At 41.5% G+C, this 19,710-nt stretch overlaps 2 protein-coding genes across 2 annotated transcripts; both read right to left on the reverse strand.

The window, feature by feature from the left end:
• Positions 1-13,269: 13,269 nt before the first annotated feature.
• LOC129594644 (uncharacterized) lies at positions 13,270-16,470 on the reverse strand. Its single transcript, XM_055491397.1, has one exon. The coding sequence runs from the start codon at positions 16,468-16,470 to the stop codon at positions 13,270-13,272; it is 3,201 nt and encodes a 1,066-aa protein (XP_055347372.1).
• Positions 16,471-16,969: 499 nt separating this feature from the next.
• Positions 16,970-18,307, reverse strand: LOC129594714 (uncharacterized). Its single transcript, XM_055491490.1, has 3 exons — positions 18,015-18,307; positions 17,641-17,806; positions 16,970-17,410 (listed from the first exon to the last, which is right to left on the reverse strand). Exons 2-3 carry the CDS (start codon positions 17,779-17,781, stop codon positions 17,024-17,026), a joined length of 528 nt encoding a protein of 175 aa, XP_055347465.1. The 5' UTR covers positions 17,782-17,806; positions 18,015-18,307; the 3' UTR covers positions 16,970-17,023.
• Positions 18,308-19,710: the final 1,403 nt, after the last annotated feature.

Raw genomic sequence — 19,710 nt, forward strand, 5'->3', positions numbered from 1 at the left:
AACCGCGAAACTGATCTTTCTCCATTTTCTTTGCAAATGATAATTGTTTAACACAATTCCAGCTCTTAAATATGGTCAGAAAAAACAGCTAGCCCCCCGGTTTAATTTCTGACCAATCCCAACGCTCATTTCCAAATATTTTTCCGATTTTCCGAGGTACGTCACAGGCTGTTTGACCAATCAATATGGTAACGCAGTGTATGGGGGTGTAGTTTTTTTCGATTTTTCAACCAATCATCGACATAGTAAACTGTTTCAAGTTTGCCAGTGACGTATGTGTGAAAAAGGCGGGGTTATGCGAGAATTTACAACCAATGAGGGGAGAGTTTGGCTTCCTCGGAAACAATTCGCGAGTATAAAAGCGACGCGGCTGAGCTTTTCCAAATCATTCTGCAAAAAAGTTGAGAGCAAGTTCTATCATCATAATATCACGAGAGCAAAAATGGATCTCGCACGTATTTTGGATGTTGTCGGTGATCATGACGGCTACACTGTATACAAAGTCAATAGTGTGGTAAGTCTGTTCTGGAATGCTAAAGAAGTACGGGCATTTCTTGTGTTCGAAGCGAATGCGGATGCTGAGGGCTTGCGTAAAGCATTGAATAAAGGGATCCGATTCGGATACAATGAAATATCTTGAAGAACGGACATCTGAAAGACACGCTGGATCACGCAGCATCCGAAGGCAAACAGGAGAAAATGAAATTCGATGGCCCCGCCTGCCTGGAGTTGACTCTGAAGGTGCACGAGAAGTACGGGCGTACGATCAGGTTTTCTCAACCAGGGCGCTCTGTTCAACTGCCATACATGGGATTCATTGATGTGGCCCGAATCCTGGACGATAGTTTTAAAGCGCAAGCACTTATTGTTTAACTGCGCTTTTTGGTTTTAACATTTTAAAATTGTTGTTGTTGTTGTTATTCTTGTTTATTACGTGTTAACTCCCTTTTTATGCGAAAAAAAAGGCTGAAAAACGCCGTTATTTGCGACAGTCTCAGCAGTGAAGTATATAAAGCCTTCTTGCTGACACTGTTGCAAGTAATGCGTTCAGTCATGGAAATCCACAACGTTATTCTGGCGGTGCAGTTCAACGAGGAAGTTGATCTTCAGCAAGTCCTGGAAGTTTTCGGGAAACATGCTACGAAGGTGAAAAATTTTAACGCAGTCAACATTAGACTAATAGGGCAGTCACATACATTCTGCCAGATTTTCCAAAATGGCAAGGCAATCGTAATAGGTGGTAAGTCCGTTGAAGAATCGAATGGACTGTTAGAACAGTATTTGCGAATGTTGATTGTAAATTGTATCGACGTTACTATTAAGGAGCGCTTTGTGGCAAATATAGTCTGTACGTACGCTATAACAGTGAAATAATAAATTTGAACAAGCTGTATAGCCAAATTTTAAAACAAAAGCCAACGGGTATCGCATTCTTCTATGAACCTGAGCTGTTTCCAGCCATCAAACTACGGTTCCCATTATTGAAAACTACCGTTAACGTTTTCCATACTGGAAAGTGTGTAATTCTGGGAGCGAGATCACTGTTGCAGATTCAACGCACAATTGAACAAACAAAAAACCTCCTTGAAAATTACACCACTTCGGTGTCGAAGAAACGAGAAATCTAAACATTTCAGAAACACCATTTGAGAGTTTTTGTGATCGAATATACTGTGAAGTGTTCGATAGTTAGCAGACTAAGTCAGGAGAAATTTAAAATGGAAAAACTGAGTTTTGATTTTCGATTTAAAACTCCGTGCACCATTTACATTTCCGGGCCAACGATGTCGGGAAAATCGACTTTTACAATGAAACTTTTGCAAAGTCTTACGGAAAGCTTTAATCCACCACCAGTAAGAATAGTATATGCTTACGGTACGTGGCAAAATGCCTTTCAGGGTTTTGATAAAAATATTGAACTTATCCAGGGGCTTAGACCCATCTTAGAAGATGAAAATTTTTTTGACAAAGACGTTCCGAGTCTGCTAGTGTTAGATGATTTAATGGAAGAAATTGCTGGAACACCAAAGTGTTCGACGATTTTTACTCGTGACGTTCATCACAAAAATTTTTCTGTAATTTTCATTTCTCAAAACTTATACAAACAAGGAAGGAGCATGCGTGACATTGCTTTGAATTCTCAGTACTTGGTGATTTTTAAATCAGTTCGCGATGTTCAGCAAGTTAAAACACTTGCACGTCAGTTAGGTATGCCACATATGCTGGAGGCCTACCGAAAGGCTATAAAGGAACCTTTTGGATATTTACTGATAAATCTTAGACCCGAAACTCCAGACGATGTTCGCCTTCAGTCGCACGTGTTTGAGTATAGACGAATATATGTAGAAAAATGAAAACCAGAAGAAATTTTTCGACTTATTGAAGCGTTAAAGCTGCTGACACCACGTCAGAGAAGAAGCTTTTTGCAGCTGGCAACTAAGCAACAAATAAGCGCAATCGAAGAAGCCTGCTTAAATCTAGTTAAGCAACCCACCGGTCTTAGCAAAGTTGATTTAGCTCGGGCTCGAAAACATTCTTCAACAATTAAGCGTCTAGCTGACCGCAGTATAGACCGATCAAAGAAACGTAAAATATTACAACAAAAAGGTGGATTTCTCAACGTTTTGCTACCTGTTTTAGGTACTTTAGTTTCCACTTTTCTAGCAAAATGAAGACGTACGTTTTAGTCCCCGAAACCGAATTTTTAAAACAAAAGCATGCTCGGGAAGGTGTTCCCGCGCCGACTGCCTGGAAAAAAGCTCAAGAGATTGGTCATGAAATTACACAACAGCTCATGGCCAAGGCCGCTTTTGAGTACCAGCGTTTAAACAATACGGGTAACGCTCCAGTCGCGGCTCCAATATTGAAAGCAGTGCAAGTTGAACCAACAGTGGTTCCCAACCTATTGCCCACAATGATTGATAAAAGTGTGCAAGCTCATTCTACGGGTGTTCTTAAAGATCAATATACTCAAGCAGGTCCAAACATAACCCATCAAGCTGTCCAGGCTGTTCCGACATTTCATGAACAGGGTAATCAAGCAACAGCTCCACCTTTAGTTGAGTACATCCAGTCGGATCCCGTAGTTAAGGTTGTTGAGGTGCCATCCCAACCAGCTGTACAATTTGTACAAGTACCCAGTGAGCCGCAAATACAATTTGTTCCAAGCAAAGCTGTGGTTAAACACGTTTATCGGAAGCCGAAAAAACCACCTTTGGTTAAAAAAGTCCATGTAAGACGCATTCCAAAATCCGATACCACTTTAAAAGCTGCTATAGAATACGCTCCTACTCCACCTAGTGTTCCGATAGTTGAATTTCCAGTTGATGGTGTGTTAGAATATCAAATACCTGACAGTGGAGCTGTTCCGGCTTTAGAAAATAACCAGCTAGCTATTGAAGGGTCAAAAGCGGTGGCCTTCAAACCAAAAACTGTAAACAAGCTCCGTCGAAAGGAAAAAGATCAGCAACTTGCTATTGAAAGTTCGAAAACCGTGGCAATTAAGACGAAAACGTCCAACAAGCTCCAAAAAGTCAAACCAAAACCTAAGCAAAGGACAGTAATTGCTACTGGTTCTCACAGGTTAGCAATCGAAGCCAGTGGGAAAGAGCAGACAGCTATTACCGATGCAGTGGCGCTAAAAGCTCTAACATATAAACCTGAAAGTTCAAATCAGGCCAAAACCCAATTGAGGAAACGTAATAAAACTTCAGAACCTCCCGCTAAAAGACACAAGGGGGGTATACAAAGAGGCGGGTGGCTCTCCTACACATGATGAAGCCCACTTTAGATGATTTGTATTTGAATCCTGCTTCTCAAGGCAGTTTAGGTGGTATAGACCGCTTGTACAAAGAAGCTAGAAAACATGGATATACACGAAAGCAAGTTAAAGCTTACTTAGAAACCAAAGATGCATATACACAACACAAACCCTTTCGCTCTAAGTTTAAGCGTCGAAAGATTATTTCTGTTAATGTGGGCGACCAACATCAAATTGATCTTGTGGACTTTCAGAAATTTGCAAGTTATAACGATGGCTTTAAGTATATTCTTATGTGCATCGACTGCTTTTCTCGTTATGCATGGGCTGAGCCGGTTAAATCAAAACGACCAGCTGATATTCGCGAAGCGCTTTTAAAAATATACAAGAGTGATTATCCTCCATTACGTGTTCAAAGCGATAATGGTAAGGAATTTGTTAGTAAAGACATGCGTAAGTTTTTTGAAGAGTGTAACGTTACATTTTTACAACGAAAAACGATGACGTAAAATGTGCGATGGTTGAACGTCTAAATCGCACAATCGAAGAGCGGTTATATGTGTTCATGACCGAAAACAACACGTATCGGTTCATAGATGTCCTTCCTAAGATTTTATCCGCTTACAACTCTACTAAACACTCTGCTACAGGTATAGCCCCTAAAGATGTAGGGCCTGAGGAAGCTGAGCAAATTCTCCAGAAGATGATTGATCAACAGAAAGATAGGAAAAATTCAAAACCAACATTTGCTGTTGGCGATCATGTACGGTTGGCAAAAAAGAAACAGACTTTTGAGAAAGGGTACGAGACTCGTTTCACAGAAGAAATCTTTAAAATAACTCACACTACACGGAGTGGAAGCCATTACCTTTACACTGTCTAAGATTTAGCTGGCGAGCCCGTGGATGGTAAGTTTTATCCGGAAGAGTTATCTAAAGTCACAATGGAAGAAAAGCCCTATCATAGGATCTCCAGGATATTAAGGGAAAGGAAACATAAAGGAAAAGTACAATACTTAGTACGTTGGTATGGATACGGTCCTGCTTATGACTCTTGGGAAAACAAAGAAGATTTGAAATGAGTTTTTACATGAAATCGCCGTCTTCGGCGTCAGAGGGGTTATACTCTGAAAACTGCCCTGGTAAATTTACAACGCTGCTCGCCAGACCTATAGATTTAGACGGTGCATGGGAAGTAGGTCTTTCGGAAATTATTCTACCGCCTATGCGGATAAAGTTTAATACCGGATTATCCATTGCTGTATGGCGTGACGGTATGCCGTCTAGAATTCATAGATTCGTCGATCTACATGCTTTTGAGGATGAAAATCATTTAATTCGTACGGTTAACAAACTGTTCAGGGAAAACGTAGATGATAGGGACTCGAAAACCTTCGGCCAGATAATAGTAAGTGGTCAAGCAGCTCAGTTAAACATCACACCAGGCTTCGCTTTAACTTTTACCGGCTCCGAATACGCGCGCGCACTAGGTATACTACACCAGTACACATATGGTAGGATTTCCAGAGACCTTGTTATTTTTAGCACATTATTACTATGTTATCGCATGTACGTATACGGCACAGCCGGTACTCGTATACTTTGATGTTTTACACGGCGCAGCCGGCACTTATTTAAGCTCGGCACAGCCGGCAAAAGAACCAGTCGGCGTAGTCGCGTAGTCGGCGACATTTCCAATAAATACATTCCAGTATCTTATACTGATTGTTGTTCCGCCGTACTCATAATGTTAGATTAGTATAGATTCTTATTAAGCCGCACGGGACTTAATAAGTGGTGCCGAAACCGTCTGATCGGTTGTGGCGGAGTGCACGCTGCTGCAGCCGATCTGCGGAATCTCCATATTCCGTGTTGTTTTGCATCTGCAGAATGCGATACACTAAATACATATTAAAAAGTGTTACGTACGTTATATTTTATGCTCCTTCATGTTTGTGTTTTGTTTCCGGATGCCGGATACTGAAAAGGTTTGAAAAAAAATTTTCTTTCACTGCAGTTATTGGTTACTTATATTTCTTAGACAGCTATAATAACTTTGCTTGACTGTGAAATTTCCGTAATAATTAATCAAAGCGCGCATAATTAATTACATTTACTGAATAGTTGAGTATGTGCTAGTTGTTACTCTGTTTTTCCATGGAAAATAATATACAAAAAAGTGATCGATCCATGATAATTTGTAACAACTGCGAGTATATGGTTTGTTTAAACCAGTTTTATTTTTGAACTTACGGCCGATAATTTCTTCTCATGAATTTTGTTTCAATAGGAATTTTGATTTTGCTTGGAAGAAAAGCAATATTAGACGTCTTGAGAACTTTCTGTACGCTTTCGAGGAAATGTTCTTCAAAACCTTAGCCCTTTGGGATATTCTGACGAACTTTCTGTACGCTTTCGAGGAAAGGTTCTTTGAAATTTTCTGTACGCTTTTCGATGAGAATTTCTCTATGATTAAAAACGTTGTTTTGAAGTATAAATTGGTTGAATTTATGCTGAAACAAGTTGATTAAAATATGACTGCGGTAAAAGCGAACTTAACTTTGCTGCTAAAAAAATGACCGGTAAAATTTATTTTGAATTCTATCTAGCAAGCTGAGTTCTGCTGAAAATTTATGTAAAAGGTCATCAAAGATAGTTAATTATTGAAATTTCTCAAGGTCAGTTTCTTGGTGCTTCTTGCCAGAATTAGTCTGCATTAGGAACTGCGATATTTTTGGTTGGTGACTAACCGAATGAATTCAGGGTCGAACTGGCAATGTATGACGTAAAAGCCCGATTTAGATCGGCCACTTTTCCTTTTAAGGTAATGTAAAGAATAACTGAAGCAGACAGAAAACGGCGAATAACTGAAGCAGACAGAAAGGGCTGCGCTAGACGGAAAAGGGCGTAGGCTTTTAGTTTGTCTGGCACATATATAGCTTGCAGATAGCACCAATTTTCGAAACAGTTTACTTCATTACAGACATTTTGTTCAGCAGTCATAACTTCTCAGAACTTTTGGTTGCTTGTTTAATCCTTAGGCATACTGTGTACCTGTTCGGTTCTTTAAAGGTCGTGGGTGAGTGAGTCAATACAAGGTGGTGTGACTTTGCATTGCTTACTTCAGTAAAGCTGTTTGACCTTTTGTCTTGCAAGTCCATTTTATTTGGACAACTTTTAATTCAAAGTTAGCCGACATATCTATTGTTCTTTATATAATACATTTACTCGCATATTTTTAAAATTATGCATAGGTATTGTTATGCATAGATGGTAGAACATATTTGTATGGTGTACTTTTGTCTACCATTTGCGCATAATTATTAATAGGTACCTCATACTAGCAAACAATGCAGTTATATTTTATTGCCTTAGGTACACTTTACCAAGTACGCTTGAATACAATTGTCCTATATACACTTTATTATTGCTTAAGTGCACTACTCGTATTTTTTTTGAAAACTTTATGTTTTCAGGTCATTTTATTTTATTTGTCGAACATTTATGTAGATATTCTTTACCCAGTGGTAAGGAAAGTGTTCACCCAAAGGTAAACAGGTAGCTTAGTTGATAGGTACAAGTGCGACTTGTGTTTATTAATTAAGTAAAGTTAGTAATCTATATTGTGTTCGAATATTATATTTGTGTTTTCAGATAACCGAATTATATCATTTACTAGTGACTTTAAAAAAAAAATGGGGACAGCAGGTGTAGCTGTTATTAAAGCTTCTATTTTTGATGATGTTGAGGCGTTGACTGTATTAGACACCGGTTCAAGTTTAACATTTATGAATTTGGAAACTTATCAACAGTTCCATAATCTCCCACCATTTAATCAAGCAGAACGAACATCAATACGAACTGCGTCAGGAAATAGAATTTTTACGCTTGGTACATTATATGTAGAAGTGAAAGCGTTCGGCAGTACCCGAAATTTGAAATGTCATATTCTACGACGTATTCCTAAAAATTACGATATCATGCTTGGTTGGCCAGACTTTAGAGCTTTTATGGAACCGTTATGCAAGACCGAGCCTGTTTTGAAAAATTTTCTCGAAAACAATTTCAAAAATATTGATCCTGATCCCGTAGTAATTAGCGATATCGAAGAATGCATGTTCAGCATGGAGTACGATGCTGACGATGATATAGGTTATTTGGCAGATAAAATGGCAAACAAACTACATAACGCTATCAATCGTGCTTTTAATATGGGATACAATGTTGGTTATGATGACGGATATAATAGTGCATGCTCAGACCATAATATAAACCTCTTTGATTGCGGCAATTGCGGAAATTGTCCAAATTGCTGTGAGCCTGAAGTATGCAATGATTGTGGATATGAAGAATGTTGCTGTGATGGTAATAATGATGAAAACGATAAAGAAGAAGGTTGTGGGTACTGCAATGGCAATGGTTGTGATTACTGTGATCAAAACCAGTGTAACTACATGAATGATGATAATAACAGCAACAGTGATACTGATTACAGTGAGAATGATTAGTGTGGGTTATCCACAAAGAATCAGTAATGGGTTTAATTCTTTAACAAAATTTCTATTTTACTAATATGTGGCGCACTGCGGCTAAAATATGCGGCTAACTTGAACTCACTTTAAAAAAAAAACAAGAAATATTGGTTATTTATTATTGCTAATTTTATTACTCATTTAATGCGCCTAAAAAAATATTAAAAAAAAGACCGCATCCGAAAAGTCACTCAAAAGACCGCTGCAGATGTCTAATCTCACTAATACCCGCTGCAAAAATATGTGCCATGGCAATGTGACTCAGTGAGTATATTTTTGGCTTACGCTTTATCTTTGTTATTATCGTTATTTATTCTGATTTTATTTTCAAAAGATAATACGGCACGAAGTTAAAGTCGCTTCGCTAAAACCGAATAAAAAAATTCTTGATGTGCCTATAGAAGCGCTTACCGCTTAATAATTTAGTTGTTCATTAAAAATAAAATAGTAAAAAGAATTTATGAAATTTTATCCGATGCCGATGACAGAACGGATTGGATTGGCAATGAACTGGCTTGCTCAATCCGCTACTTCTAATTTTGAAACACGCACCAACAAGTGTACTGCAATGGATACGGACGTTCAACTTGGACACTTTTAAAGCATTGGAGACTTGGATAATTATTGGAAGATCATGGAACGCATTCGTTTACTCATCTGTCTACTCTATCATGTTAGAAAATTCTCATATTAACTCGTTGCATCTTATAGCACCTATAGTGTCTTGTCGTTCAAAACTCCTCTTTAAAAAAAAATTATTATTTGAAATGATGTTTTTGTTATTTTAACAATTTTCTCACCCATTTTACACTCAATTTTTTTCGCTGCTGATAGACGGCATGATACTTGTTGAGAAGCTGCAAAGCGAGATATTTTCAGCTAATTTTAAGTCCTGTCTTAACGCATGTCTGATGTATCGTTTCTTGACTGCGACGGCTTTTTCAAGTTCATTTCCTTTCTCATTTTTTTCGATGCCAAGAGACGGCATCATCTTAGTTGGGAAGCACTCTGGTAGGATTTCCAGAGACCTTGTTATTTTTAGCACATTATTACTATGTTATCGCATGTACGTATACGGCACAGCCGGTACTCGTATACTTTGATGTTTTACACGGCGCAGCCGGCACTTATTTAAGCTCGGCACAGCCGGCAAAAGAACCAGTCGGCGTAGTCGCGTAGTCGGCGACATTTCCAATAAATACATTCCAGTATCTTATACTGATTGTTGTTCCGCCGTACTCATAATGTTAGATTAGTATAGATTCTTATTAAGCCGCACGGGACTAAATACATATAACAGCAGAGATGCTCTGTCTCATATGTTATATCCGGGACAGCATAATCGTCTCGTCCATGTGTATTGTGACGTGATTACACATGGGCTGGTAGGTGACTCAATGGTGCCTTTACTACGCACCTTATCGACTCAAGCGAATTCATTTCGAGAGACAGTAATTCGTTTTGAAAATCCGCATTATATGCCGTTAGCCTACCATACGTTTCAAACTATAGAAATAGCGATGCGCGATGATTTAGGGAAGGAAGTACTCTTTCATCCAGGTACATCAGTAATTAAATTACACTTTCGACCAAAGAAGCATTTAAATGGTTCTACAGGAGTTAAAATTTGACGAGCACCGCTACACCCAGATCTTTACCAAACAGCATGGGTACGGTATGCCATATTATCGTGGCGCACCCATGAAAGGTGGTAGTTTCTGGGGACGTGTGATTGGATTTGCAAAGGGTTTGTTCAGCAAAGCTGCGCCGCATATAAACAATTTAATTGCGACGGCCCAACCTCACATGAAAACAATGGCCAGCAAAGCTGTGGAATCCGTAATCGATAAAGCTGTTGAGCGTGTTAGCAAGAAATTACGCAACACGGCTCAACAACAGGGGTCGGGTATTAAGGGTCGTCGTCGAAAGAGAATGATCAAAACCACGAAACGTCAACGCGCAATAGACGCTATAAAAGACAAACTGTAACGATGGCTCTTATTGAAGCTGGCTCAGAACCCTCCATGCTGTTGGAAAGTCACTTGTTTTATCTTCCAGCTACGCTAACGGAAAGGTGGAATACACATGACTATGACTTGGGGCCGTCTCAAGCCGTAACCGACGATTCAAATGATATTGTATTTACAATTTCACCGTGTCAAACCGAGCTGATCAGCTTAGCTGACATTAGATTTTCATGTGATTTACACGTTACTAATTCTGCTGGTACTGTTCCAACAGAAAAGACTGTCTTGCACCAATTAACAATATTTTGCTTAGTTTATTTCAATCAGTTACGGTTTCATTGGGAGGTCGCAACATAACCGATAACAGTCCTTTGTATCACATTCGAGCGTACATTGAATCCCTTCTGGGTTTCACTGTTCAGGCTCAGAACAGTCAGTTGAGCCTGTGTGGATTTGCGTTGGACACTGACCTTGACAAAGACCCGTTATACATGAATGAGATAAATGGGGCAACAACATTTCATAGTAAGGGTGCCGAAACGCGAAGAACATGGTTGCAGACTTTCCGTCCGTTGCAGTTGTCTGGTAAACTACACTGCGATTTGTTCCAGCAAGACCGTCCACTAATTCCTGGTGTCGAGTTGAGCATTAAACTAATACGAAACAGGGCTAACCTTTGTTTTCTTACTGATAATGATCTAGCGGCTCCAAAGGCTTTTGCTATTCGAAACCCCAAGTTAAAAGTTCGAAAGTATGAACCATCTCCAGACTTTTTAGCAGCCATGACAAAGCAACTACTCACAACTAATGCAAAATATCACATCGAACGGGTTGCTTTAAGACAAACCACAATGCAATCAGGTCAGCAGCAACTATCCTGGGCGAATATTGTTATTGGACAGTTACCCAAGGTAATGTTCTTTGCAATGTCACCCAATCGCTCGTTCGTTGGCGATTTTAAGTCAACTCCGTTCAATTTTCATCATTTCAACGTATCTAACTTAAGTGCTGAAATTGATGGACAGCTTTTTCCTACGCGGGGGTACAACTTAGATTTCCAGAACGGTGCGTCAATTGAGGGTTATGAAGGGTTGTTAGATACTCTAGAGCGGCTGCATGAAGGTCATGGTGAACTACCGTTTGACAGGTCCGTATTTAACAAGGGTGGTTTCAATATTTTTGGGTTTGACTTCACTCGCGGCCACACGGGCAGAGGAGCCTTGTCGCTGATAAGGCAAGGTAATTTAAACATCAATGTTAAATTTGCAAAACCGCTACCTGAAGGTATAGTTTGCCTAGCTATGATGGTCTTCGATAACATTATCGAAATTAACAACAATCGCCAAGTACTTTTCGACTTTGCACCATGAACAGCCTACAAATAGAAACAGCGCTAAAGCAAGATCCCAACGTTCGCGATATTTTTGTTGGGGTATTCGCCAGCGATACATTACCAGTAAAAGAATTTCCAGGTGCATATATATCAAATACTCAACCGTCAGGCGCGGCGGGTGAACACTGGGTAGCATTTTATTGTACAAAACCCGGTACGATAGAAGTTTTTGATTCATACGGGAAAAATCCCGGAGACTATTCAGATGACATTAAAAAATGGATAAATGATGACTTTGTCATAATGTTAAACACTGAACGCCAAAACACTGACAGTACTGTATGCGGTCAATATTGCATGTTTTTTGTTTTATTACGTTGCTACGGGTTTTCATATAAAGATGTCATGTCATCTCTCACTAAGCATAAAGGGGTGAACGATAAATTTGTATGCAAATTCATCAACAAGTTCTTCCGACTAAGGACAGTAGTCCGTGACGCAACATTTATACGCGACCTTATAAGAAATGGTTAAGCCGATAGCTAAAAAAGCAGCATCAGTATTCTTTGCAGTACTGGTGACCATGCTACTGTTAGTTTTCAATACTTTAGAAATTGTTTCCTATTTTGTAAAGTCCTCCAACCGTACACAGTTGGAGGAATCTAAAAAAATTACGAAAGAAGTGTTGGATGTGATGGTGAGTGACGAAGCGACACAAACCGAGTGATTTCCCCTTTTCCCCCTTTCTTTTATTCATTTTTCCCCACCACCTCTTTTTTCTACCGCGTGCCAAAGGGCAGCGTTGTGAAATCATCTAACATGATGCGTTTATCGTACACAAGCTTCAACTTTTTAGCTGATTGAACAGTATTAATTTCTTGCGTTTTCCCATTCCGCTTGATGTATTCCGGATACACGACCTGCACATGTTCATCCACACCCTCCAGCAACCGCTTGAGCTGGTTGAAATCCAACGCCTTGCCGGTCCTTGTCAGCTCCTTCGTAACCGAGTCCCAATCCAGAATATCTTCTGTGAACCCGTTCTGCGTCATTCCTTTCACTTTCATTTCAATGCGCCCCGTATCTGTTTCGTAGCTGTAAACTTTCGGACCGCAGGAGACGAATTTGACAATATGGTTTTCACCAGCTTCTAGCTGGTTATCCCAGTCACCAAGGATACTACCAGTTTCAGGGAGCCAGTCGCCGGGGCGGTGCACGAAAATCACAGAGTCCGTATCGTAGTAGAGAAGTCGCTCACCTAACTTTTCCATGAGGTCCAACAGGATGAGACGTGCGTGGCTTGTGGTGAAAGCGGCAACAACAACATTCGTTCCATTGCTACCTTCGTTGTAGTCATCCACTTTCGAATGTGTTACCATCAGACACGTTGGACTCACACCATACACATCATGAATTTCAATAGCTTTTGAACGACACAGATCAGAATATCGTTTGGGATCGTACACAAATTCCGTGGAATTCATATCGCAGCTCTGGCCAGTCTTACCCCAAAGACTATTCAGCGCGACTTTGGAGGTGCTTTTCCTTCCGGCATCAAAAACCATGGCGTCAGGGTCCAGGATGATACCTTCACGGTCTTTGACCATCTGAATGAAATTTGCCTTCTTCTCATCCGTATCGCACCACGCTGGCCAACCGCTTGCTTCCATTTTCACTTTCAGAAACTTTCAAGTACATTCATGTACGCCGCAAAGAGTTTGGTGTCCGTCTGCGCCCAGTGCCAGACTTCGTACATTTCGACAACCCGATACCCCACATCCACCGCATGATGTAGCTCAGGTGTGCACCAGATTCCTTCGAAAGACCGCTCTTCATCGGAATGGACACAGCGACTGGTCACTTTCTCCATTGCGCATTTTTTGCATAGAACAAACATCAATTTGTCGTTGATCGTCAACGGTAAGACTGGATACAGGCATTCATCCGGTGCAGCGACTTTACAGTAAACAAGCCCAAAATAATCTTTGACATCCTTGAAATTGGCTATGATTATTTCAGGCTGACCAACTGGATACGCCTTCGTTTTGTTCACAAAAGGATAGAGGCTGACAACGTCAAAGTGTCTAATTTCTTCCCCGTTCTGTACTTCGTAAAACAGACGACTTGCGTTTGTTCTTCCGCCTTTGAAGGCGTCACGTGGATTCATTGGCTCTCGAATGTTCGTGTGCTGCAAAAATCCGGCAATAAATGGATCCTCCCGTTCTCTGAGCCACTCACAGCCCCATTTCACTTCCACGGTGTACCCCTGGCTCTCGAGGAAGCGCTCACGTTCTAGGTATTCTTCGTAGACTTCGCGCATTTTCTTCTTGGAGTACGGGACCACATCGTTTTCGTCGGTGCAAGCGGGATGCCCATGGAAAACACAGCCATTGTACTCGTAAACGGTTTGGGTTTCCTCGTCGAGGCCGTCTACAAAGTATCGACCAATTTTGACTTCTTTTCCGTTTCGACCATGGCGTATGCGCCCATTAGCACTCATATTTTCCCATTCCAGCCATTGCGCGGCCTGGATACTGGTGCGTCGGTTTCTGTGAGGACCATGACTGGCTAAGGCAGCGACTTTGTTTTCAGGAAGGTGAAAGGTTTTCCAGTAGCGATAGCAGGCGACGGGCATGGTTATGCTCTCCATGGGATTCAACGAAGTGAGTGTACGGTAGTCGTTGATAAACTTCAACGCACAGAGCCGCAAGACCGTAACATCGTTCGAGCAATACGTCATCATTTGCTCGCGAAAATTGAATACTCCATTAGCGGCGGCTTTTGCTTCAGCGTGCCACTTGAGGAACTCGGCTTTCTGCTGCTTCCGCATCCCATCAATCATATACTGATCCGGCTCAGGCCAAGGCAAATCGACTTTATCCCAGTTCTCGGGTTTATTAAACCGATGAGGGAAATCACCTTTCTGCACTTCAAGCTCCAAACCAACCGCCTTCGGTAGTTGACTCAACCGCAGTGCCAGATAGTTGAGTGTATCGCGGGATTGGATGCCCAGTTTGCGGTACTTTAGCTCCAGCAGTTGCGTACCCCGTTTGATGACCTCCACCCCTTTCAACCCGTTATCCAACATATACTTCAGGACAAAATGCCCATCGTAGCCCCGAAAATTGTGCGCGATAATGGTAAACCCACGATGCTTCTCTTGAAGCAACCAACGACCAAAAGCATCACCAACTTCCGTATTCATCAGCTGACCGTCTTCTGGAAAGCGGACTTCGGAACCGTCGGCGTACTGCGCCACAATACACGAGGGTACGTGTCCGTTCACAGGATCATTGTAGGTTTCGTAGTCGAAGAAAATATATTTCATATCTTCATCGCCAAGCCAGGGTGTTGTTGGCGCTTTCAGAGGCTTTATATAGCAAAAATGGTTGGCTTGGAGGAAATAGCCGTAGCATGTGTTGCAGTAAATTTCACCGCACTGATGCTTTGCGTCTTTACCACGAGTGGAAAGATTCTCAAACACTCCGCATTTCTGGCAGATGAACATGGTCTGACAGTAGGTTTTCCCGTTTTTCCTTATTCTTTTATGGATGTCGAAACACTGCTGGTTGAGAAAGCGGCGGTGACAGTCAGTGCAGTTGACAGGATTATCCACCAGACAATTGCTCTTGGCACGGTAGCACAATCTACACTTGCCTCCGCAGCGGTGACGTTCTTTATGATGGTACGGTCGACCGCAATCATTGCAGAAGTAGGGGAAGCAGTAGAACCCAGTAGCCGTGGTGACAAGGTTAAAATGCTCATTGTCCAGCAACAGAAAGATTTCCTGCATATCATGGGTTTTACGCTCTGGTACCCGTGCAATAATCATATCACCCTGGTTGGCTGAAATGACTTTGATTTGGAACTCTGGGAAGGCTTCCTTCTGCAACACTTCCAGGTCATCAAGGTCACAGTAACGGCCCGGGGGTAGAAGACACTCTTCCATTATCTTCACAGCTTGGTCTTCCAGATTGGCTGTACGGTCAGAGCGTATATAGTTGTTCCATTTGTTTTTATGCTGCGGCACTTGTAAATCATGCGTCAGGCGAAATTTTCCCAGAAACAGAGCGGCAGGTAAGCATAGGTTATTGTTCACACGGACGGATACAATGGACGTCTTGAAACGATTCTTGTCGTGCTTAACGTACTGATGTGCGAGAAACCAGGATCCACCAGCAGGCATAATAGAGCGCCAGATACGGATGGTGAATGAATCGTCAATGACTAACTTCTGCCCAGAATTCAACAACTCAATACGATGCAAAAACGCTGGTATGCTAAAGTCAGAAAGCTTCCGCATGGTTAAGTAGAACGCTCTTTCGAGACCGTCGGATTTCAGAGCCACAACAACACGGTCCGTAGGCGCAAACTCTTTAAAACACATATCCATTATGACGCGTAAGATTTCAGGCATAATGAGCATGGTCTCTTCCTTTTGGAAAATTCGGGGTAGGGGGGCAATTTCAACGCGGTACTTCTGTTCGGTGCTGTTGAAAGTTTTGAAAACGCGCTCCGATTCTTTGACAAGCTGGAAGAGGCCTGGGAAATCCGGGAGCGACTCATCCCTGGCTACACTTCCGCCAGCTTGCGGTGGATCCTCATACTGCCAGTCATCCATGTGTGCAAGAGCAAGGGCGGCAGCAAGAGAATCTGGACTCAACTGATTAACCTCGTCGTGATGTAGTAAGGCGGTTACGAGAGTCTGCTCATCGTGTTCATTGAATTCATTGGGATTAGCTCGCATATGGTTAATGGCGTCCTGATCCTCAGTGGTTAAGCGATACGTATTAGCATGATCATCATCAACATCCATCCACGGATCATTAAGCATGGCCGCGATAGCCTCATGATCAGAAGCAGACAACTGGTAAGCCATTTTCGACAGAATGAAGAGAAAAACACGTGCCGCGTGGCTTTTATAGACGAAATGGGAAAGCGTAGATTGTGCTCATTGGTTTGTCGTTTTCTGCAATTTGACGTAATTGGTCAGCAGTGATTCTAGGCCCCACCTTTGGGCGTTCCAGTGGGCGCGAGTGGATACTTACCGGCGATAGCAGCGCCGGTAAGTAACCACTCCCCCTTTCATGTTTAAACGTGAAAAATGTATGACGATAATTGTATGTTTTTGATAAATTACCTATTAGACACACCGAAAAAGCGCAACGTTGTATTATTCAGCTACATCATTACGGCCCGGGTTATATGATTCCGTCACCCCATCATAATAATACATATCATAAAACATAGTTGAATGAAAATGCTGATAACGGATACAGCAAACAAATGAGATTGCATTATCGAAAAAAAACACGTTTTGTAATAACAATAAGCTAAATTCAACCAGCAAATATGGGTCATAAAGAACAATCGTTACAAACAGCATTCAAAAAACAATACGGGCCGAAAAAATGCACTGATGGAACCATTTTTTAATCAATAGTAATCACCTCGATCTCCTGCTTCTTGGCTGGCGGTTCGTTGTTGTCATCGTCGTCGCCGTCGTCGTTGTCTACCTCCGAATGACCACGCTTCTCGGCACTGATGTACGCAATCAGCTCCTCTCGTTCAGCCAAGTCAAGTTCCTCCAGCAGCAAAGTAGCCTCCAGCTCGTCCTCAGTTTCCGGCACGAATTCGCTCTCCGCGTCTGATGGTGGTTCGTCAAAAGTGTCGTCAGCTAGGACGGCCACGCCTCCTTCGTCGTTCTCGTCGCCAACGTCACTGTCAGCTTCGTCCGAATCGTGCTCCAAGAAGCCAGAGTCCATAGAGTTGTCAGGATCAGTCTTTATACGATTATTGTAGAAGTCGACAAGGTCAATCTACCAAAAAATATTCAAATAAACGATGTGCGAGAACTAATATCCAAAAAAAACCAAACGTATTATTGCTGTACCATTTACTGAAGAGAAAACCATTACACTAGTGACAATTGCAATAAAACTTTTCCAACGGCTAAAAACCTTTGACATTTAAAAACTTAAATTGCTCATTAAAAACAATCATATTTTTTGATTTAGTTACTAACTGCTAAAAAACCAAAGACATTTACCTTGAACCAAGACACCCGATAAAACGCAGCAAGTCCTCCTTCACAACAGACCAACCACGAAAGTTCATTCCACAGAAGCACAGCTTGAATGTATGAGTGGAAGTACGTCAGGATTTCTCGGCAAGAGTATAACCTTTTCATTCCGCAATCAGATTATCCGCTTTCTCTATAGAAAAATCTTTTCTAGTCTCGATAAATTGTTAAAAAACTTACAGAATTTTATCGAAATACAGAATAATAGGTTATGCTAACACATGCATTGCACTACCGAATGAAAAAGCGCTATGGCACGACCAAATTGAAAAGTAGTAGTATTTAAAGGTACGAAAGTAGAATAAAAAATAATCATGATCCAAAAATTATCATTGACTTACCAATCAATCCCGAAAGCTCTTCTGAAGTTGTGGGCATAGGATCCGGCAAAGCCATGAGTACACTCACAATCACACGATAATCAAACACAAACTATTCTGACCAAATGATGTAACGGCAGAAAATGACGGATTTGCTTGAGAAACATGGGTTTATATTCACCGCGCGCAACTTGGAAGATTTTTTCGAATGACTCCTATTGGCTAGAACGATCCATGTGTCGTTTTTCTCTAGTGCAGTTGTGTTTCCCTGAGGGTTGTATAAATAAAGACAACCCCAGTCCTTTAATAGACCAAGAAATACCATTAAAGGGGATGCTCGGTCTCATGGGCAGCCATTCCCTTTAGTAGGAGGTGGAAACATACGGTGGGTGGAGAGTACGATGGAAAATTCTTACTAATCAAAGAGCTAAAGCAGAACCATTGTTAGAACCCGGAAAAACCGTGCTCCATTAGGTTTTCTTGGACAATGGAAACTAGACTAATGTCGCGACAAAGTCCGGATTCCAGAGACTGAGAAAAGACCAAATGAATGGGAGTTTGACCCAGAAAAACAAGTTCTAATTAGTTTTACTCACAAAAGAATCTAGACACTGTCGCGACTAATCTCGGATACATGATACGTAACAGGGTACCTCAATAAGACGCTTAAAACAAAGACGAGCCAGTTTTGAATAATAGAATCTAGTCTGCTGTCGCGACAAGATCCGGGATTAACGGTGGATCAACAAGTCGCTTGACCCAGAAAAACAAGACACAATGGATGTTTTTCCTCAGAACTCAATTGTTCTGCAAAGCCTCTCGTACCTTCTTCATCTTGTGGAATCTCCCGACACCATAAACAGGAGGCGTGAGTTTGCAACGTTAGTTAGGAGCAAGGCAGGACCCGAGTAACGCCTACTTGGTTTCTCTGTGATATTAGTGTGTTCCAGTCACTTATTGTTCTGAAAGTTGCATTTCATTGGTAGTTGCAGCCCGGAGCACGCCCACATGGATTCTGTCTGATATTAGCACGTTCTAGTCATTCTTTGTTTTCCAAGTGGTATCTTATTGGCTAAGTAAGTTGGGCCATACCCACACCTGGCTTCGGTCTGATATTAGCAAATTCCGGTCACTCATTGTTCCAAGGATGGATTTTGGTTGGTTCTTGGTCTAAACACGAAAAATCAGCCTAGTCAACAGCGCTCTGTTAACATTACGTCAGCGTACAACGAATTCAGACAATAGATCGTACGGTTTGTGGACATCAAAAGTTGAAACTCCATGTTATTTCGGGTTATATAAGCAGCGCGACCAAGCATTTTTTCTTCATTCCAACAGTTTTCCTATTCCTTCTGGACTATTACCGCCTGGATCAGTTGGATTCGTTAGTTTGTTGGATCGTTTACAGTTACTTTTACCGTACGTTCTTTACCAGTTCAGTTTTACTAGCTTTCATTTAGTTCTGTGACCTTTCATTTCACGATGTCTACCCGATCCGAATCCGCTTCTTCCAATTCCTCCTGGGAGTCCGTGTCCGTTGATGATGTTGCCATTGCTGATGTTGCCGATGTTGTTGATGTTATGGAGGATTATCCCGGGTTGGAGTTGGAGGATCCGTTGAGTCAGTTTGCTGAAGAGGCCGTGGAGGTGGATAGGTTCGTTTGGTTGTGGAACCAAGGGACTTATGAAGAACGGGTTGCGTATGCTGATCAAGCTG

This window comes from Paramacrobiotus metropolitanus, unplaced genomic scaffold (assembly GCF_019649055.1).
Source record: "Paramacrobiotus metropolitanus isolate TYO unplaced genomic scaffold, Prichtersi_v1.0 Parri_scaffold0000070, whole genome shotgun sequence".
Classification (NCBI taxonomy): Eukaryota; Metazoa; Tardigrada; class Eutardigrada; order Parachela; family Macrobiotidae; genus Paramacrobiotus; species Paramacrobiotus metropolitanus.

Bases quoted from the DNA above. Each gene is read 5' to 3' on its own strand.
- LOC129594644 (XM_055491397.1), bottom strand. From the start codon at position 16,470: ATGGCTTACCAGTTGTCTGCTTCTGATCATGAGGCTATCGCGGCCATG.
- LOC129594714 (XM_055491490.1), bottom strand. From the start codon at position 17,781: ATGAAAAGGTTATACTCTTGCCGAGAAATCCTGACGTACTTCCACTCA. The intron at 17,411-17,640 runs GTAAATGTCTTT...ATTTTTTGGTAG, and splicing joins ATCGGGTGTCTTGGTTCAAG to ATTGACCTTGTCGACTTCTA.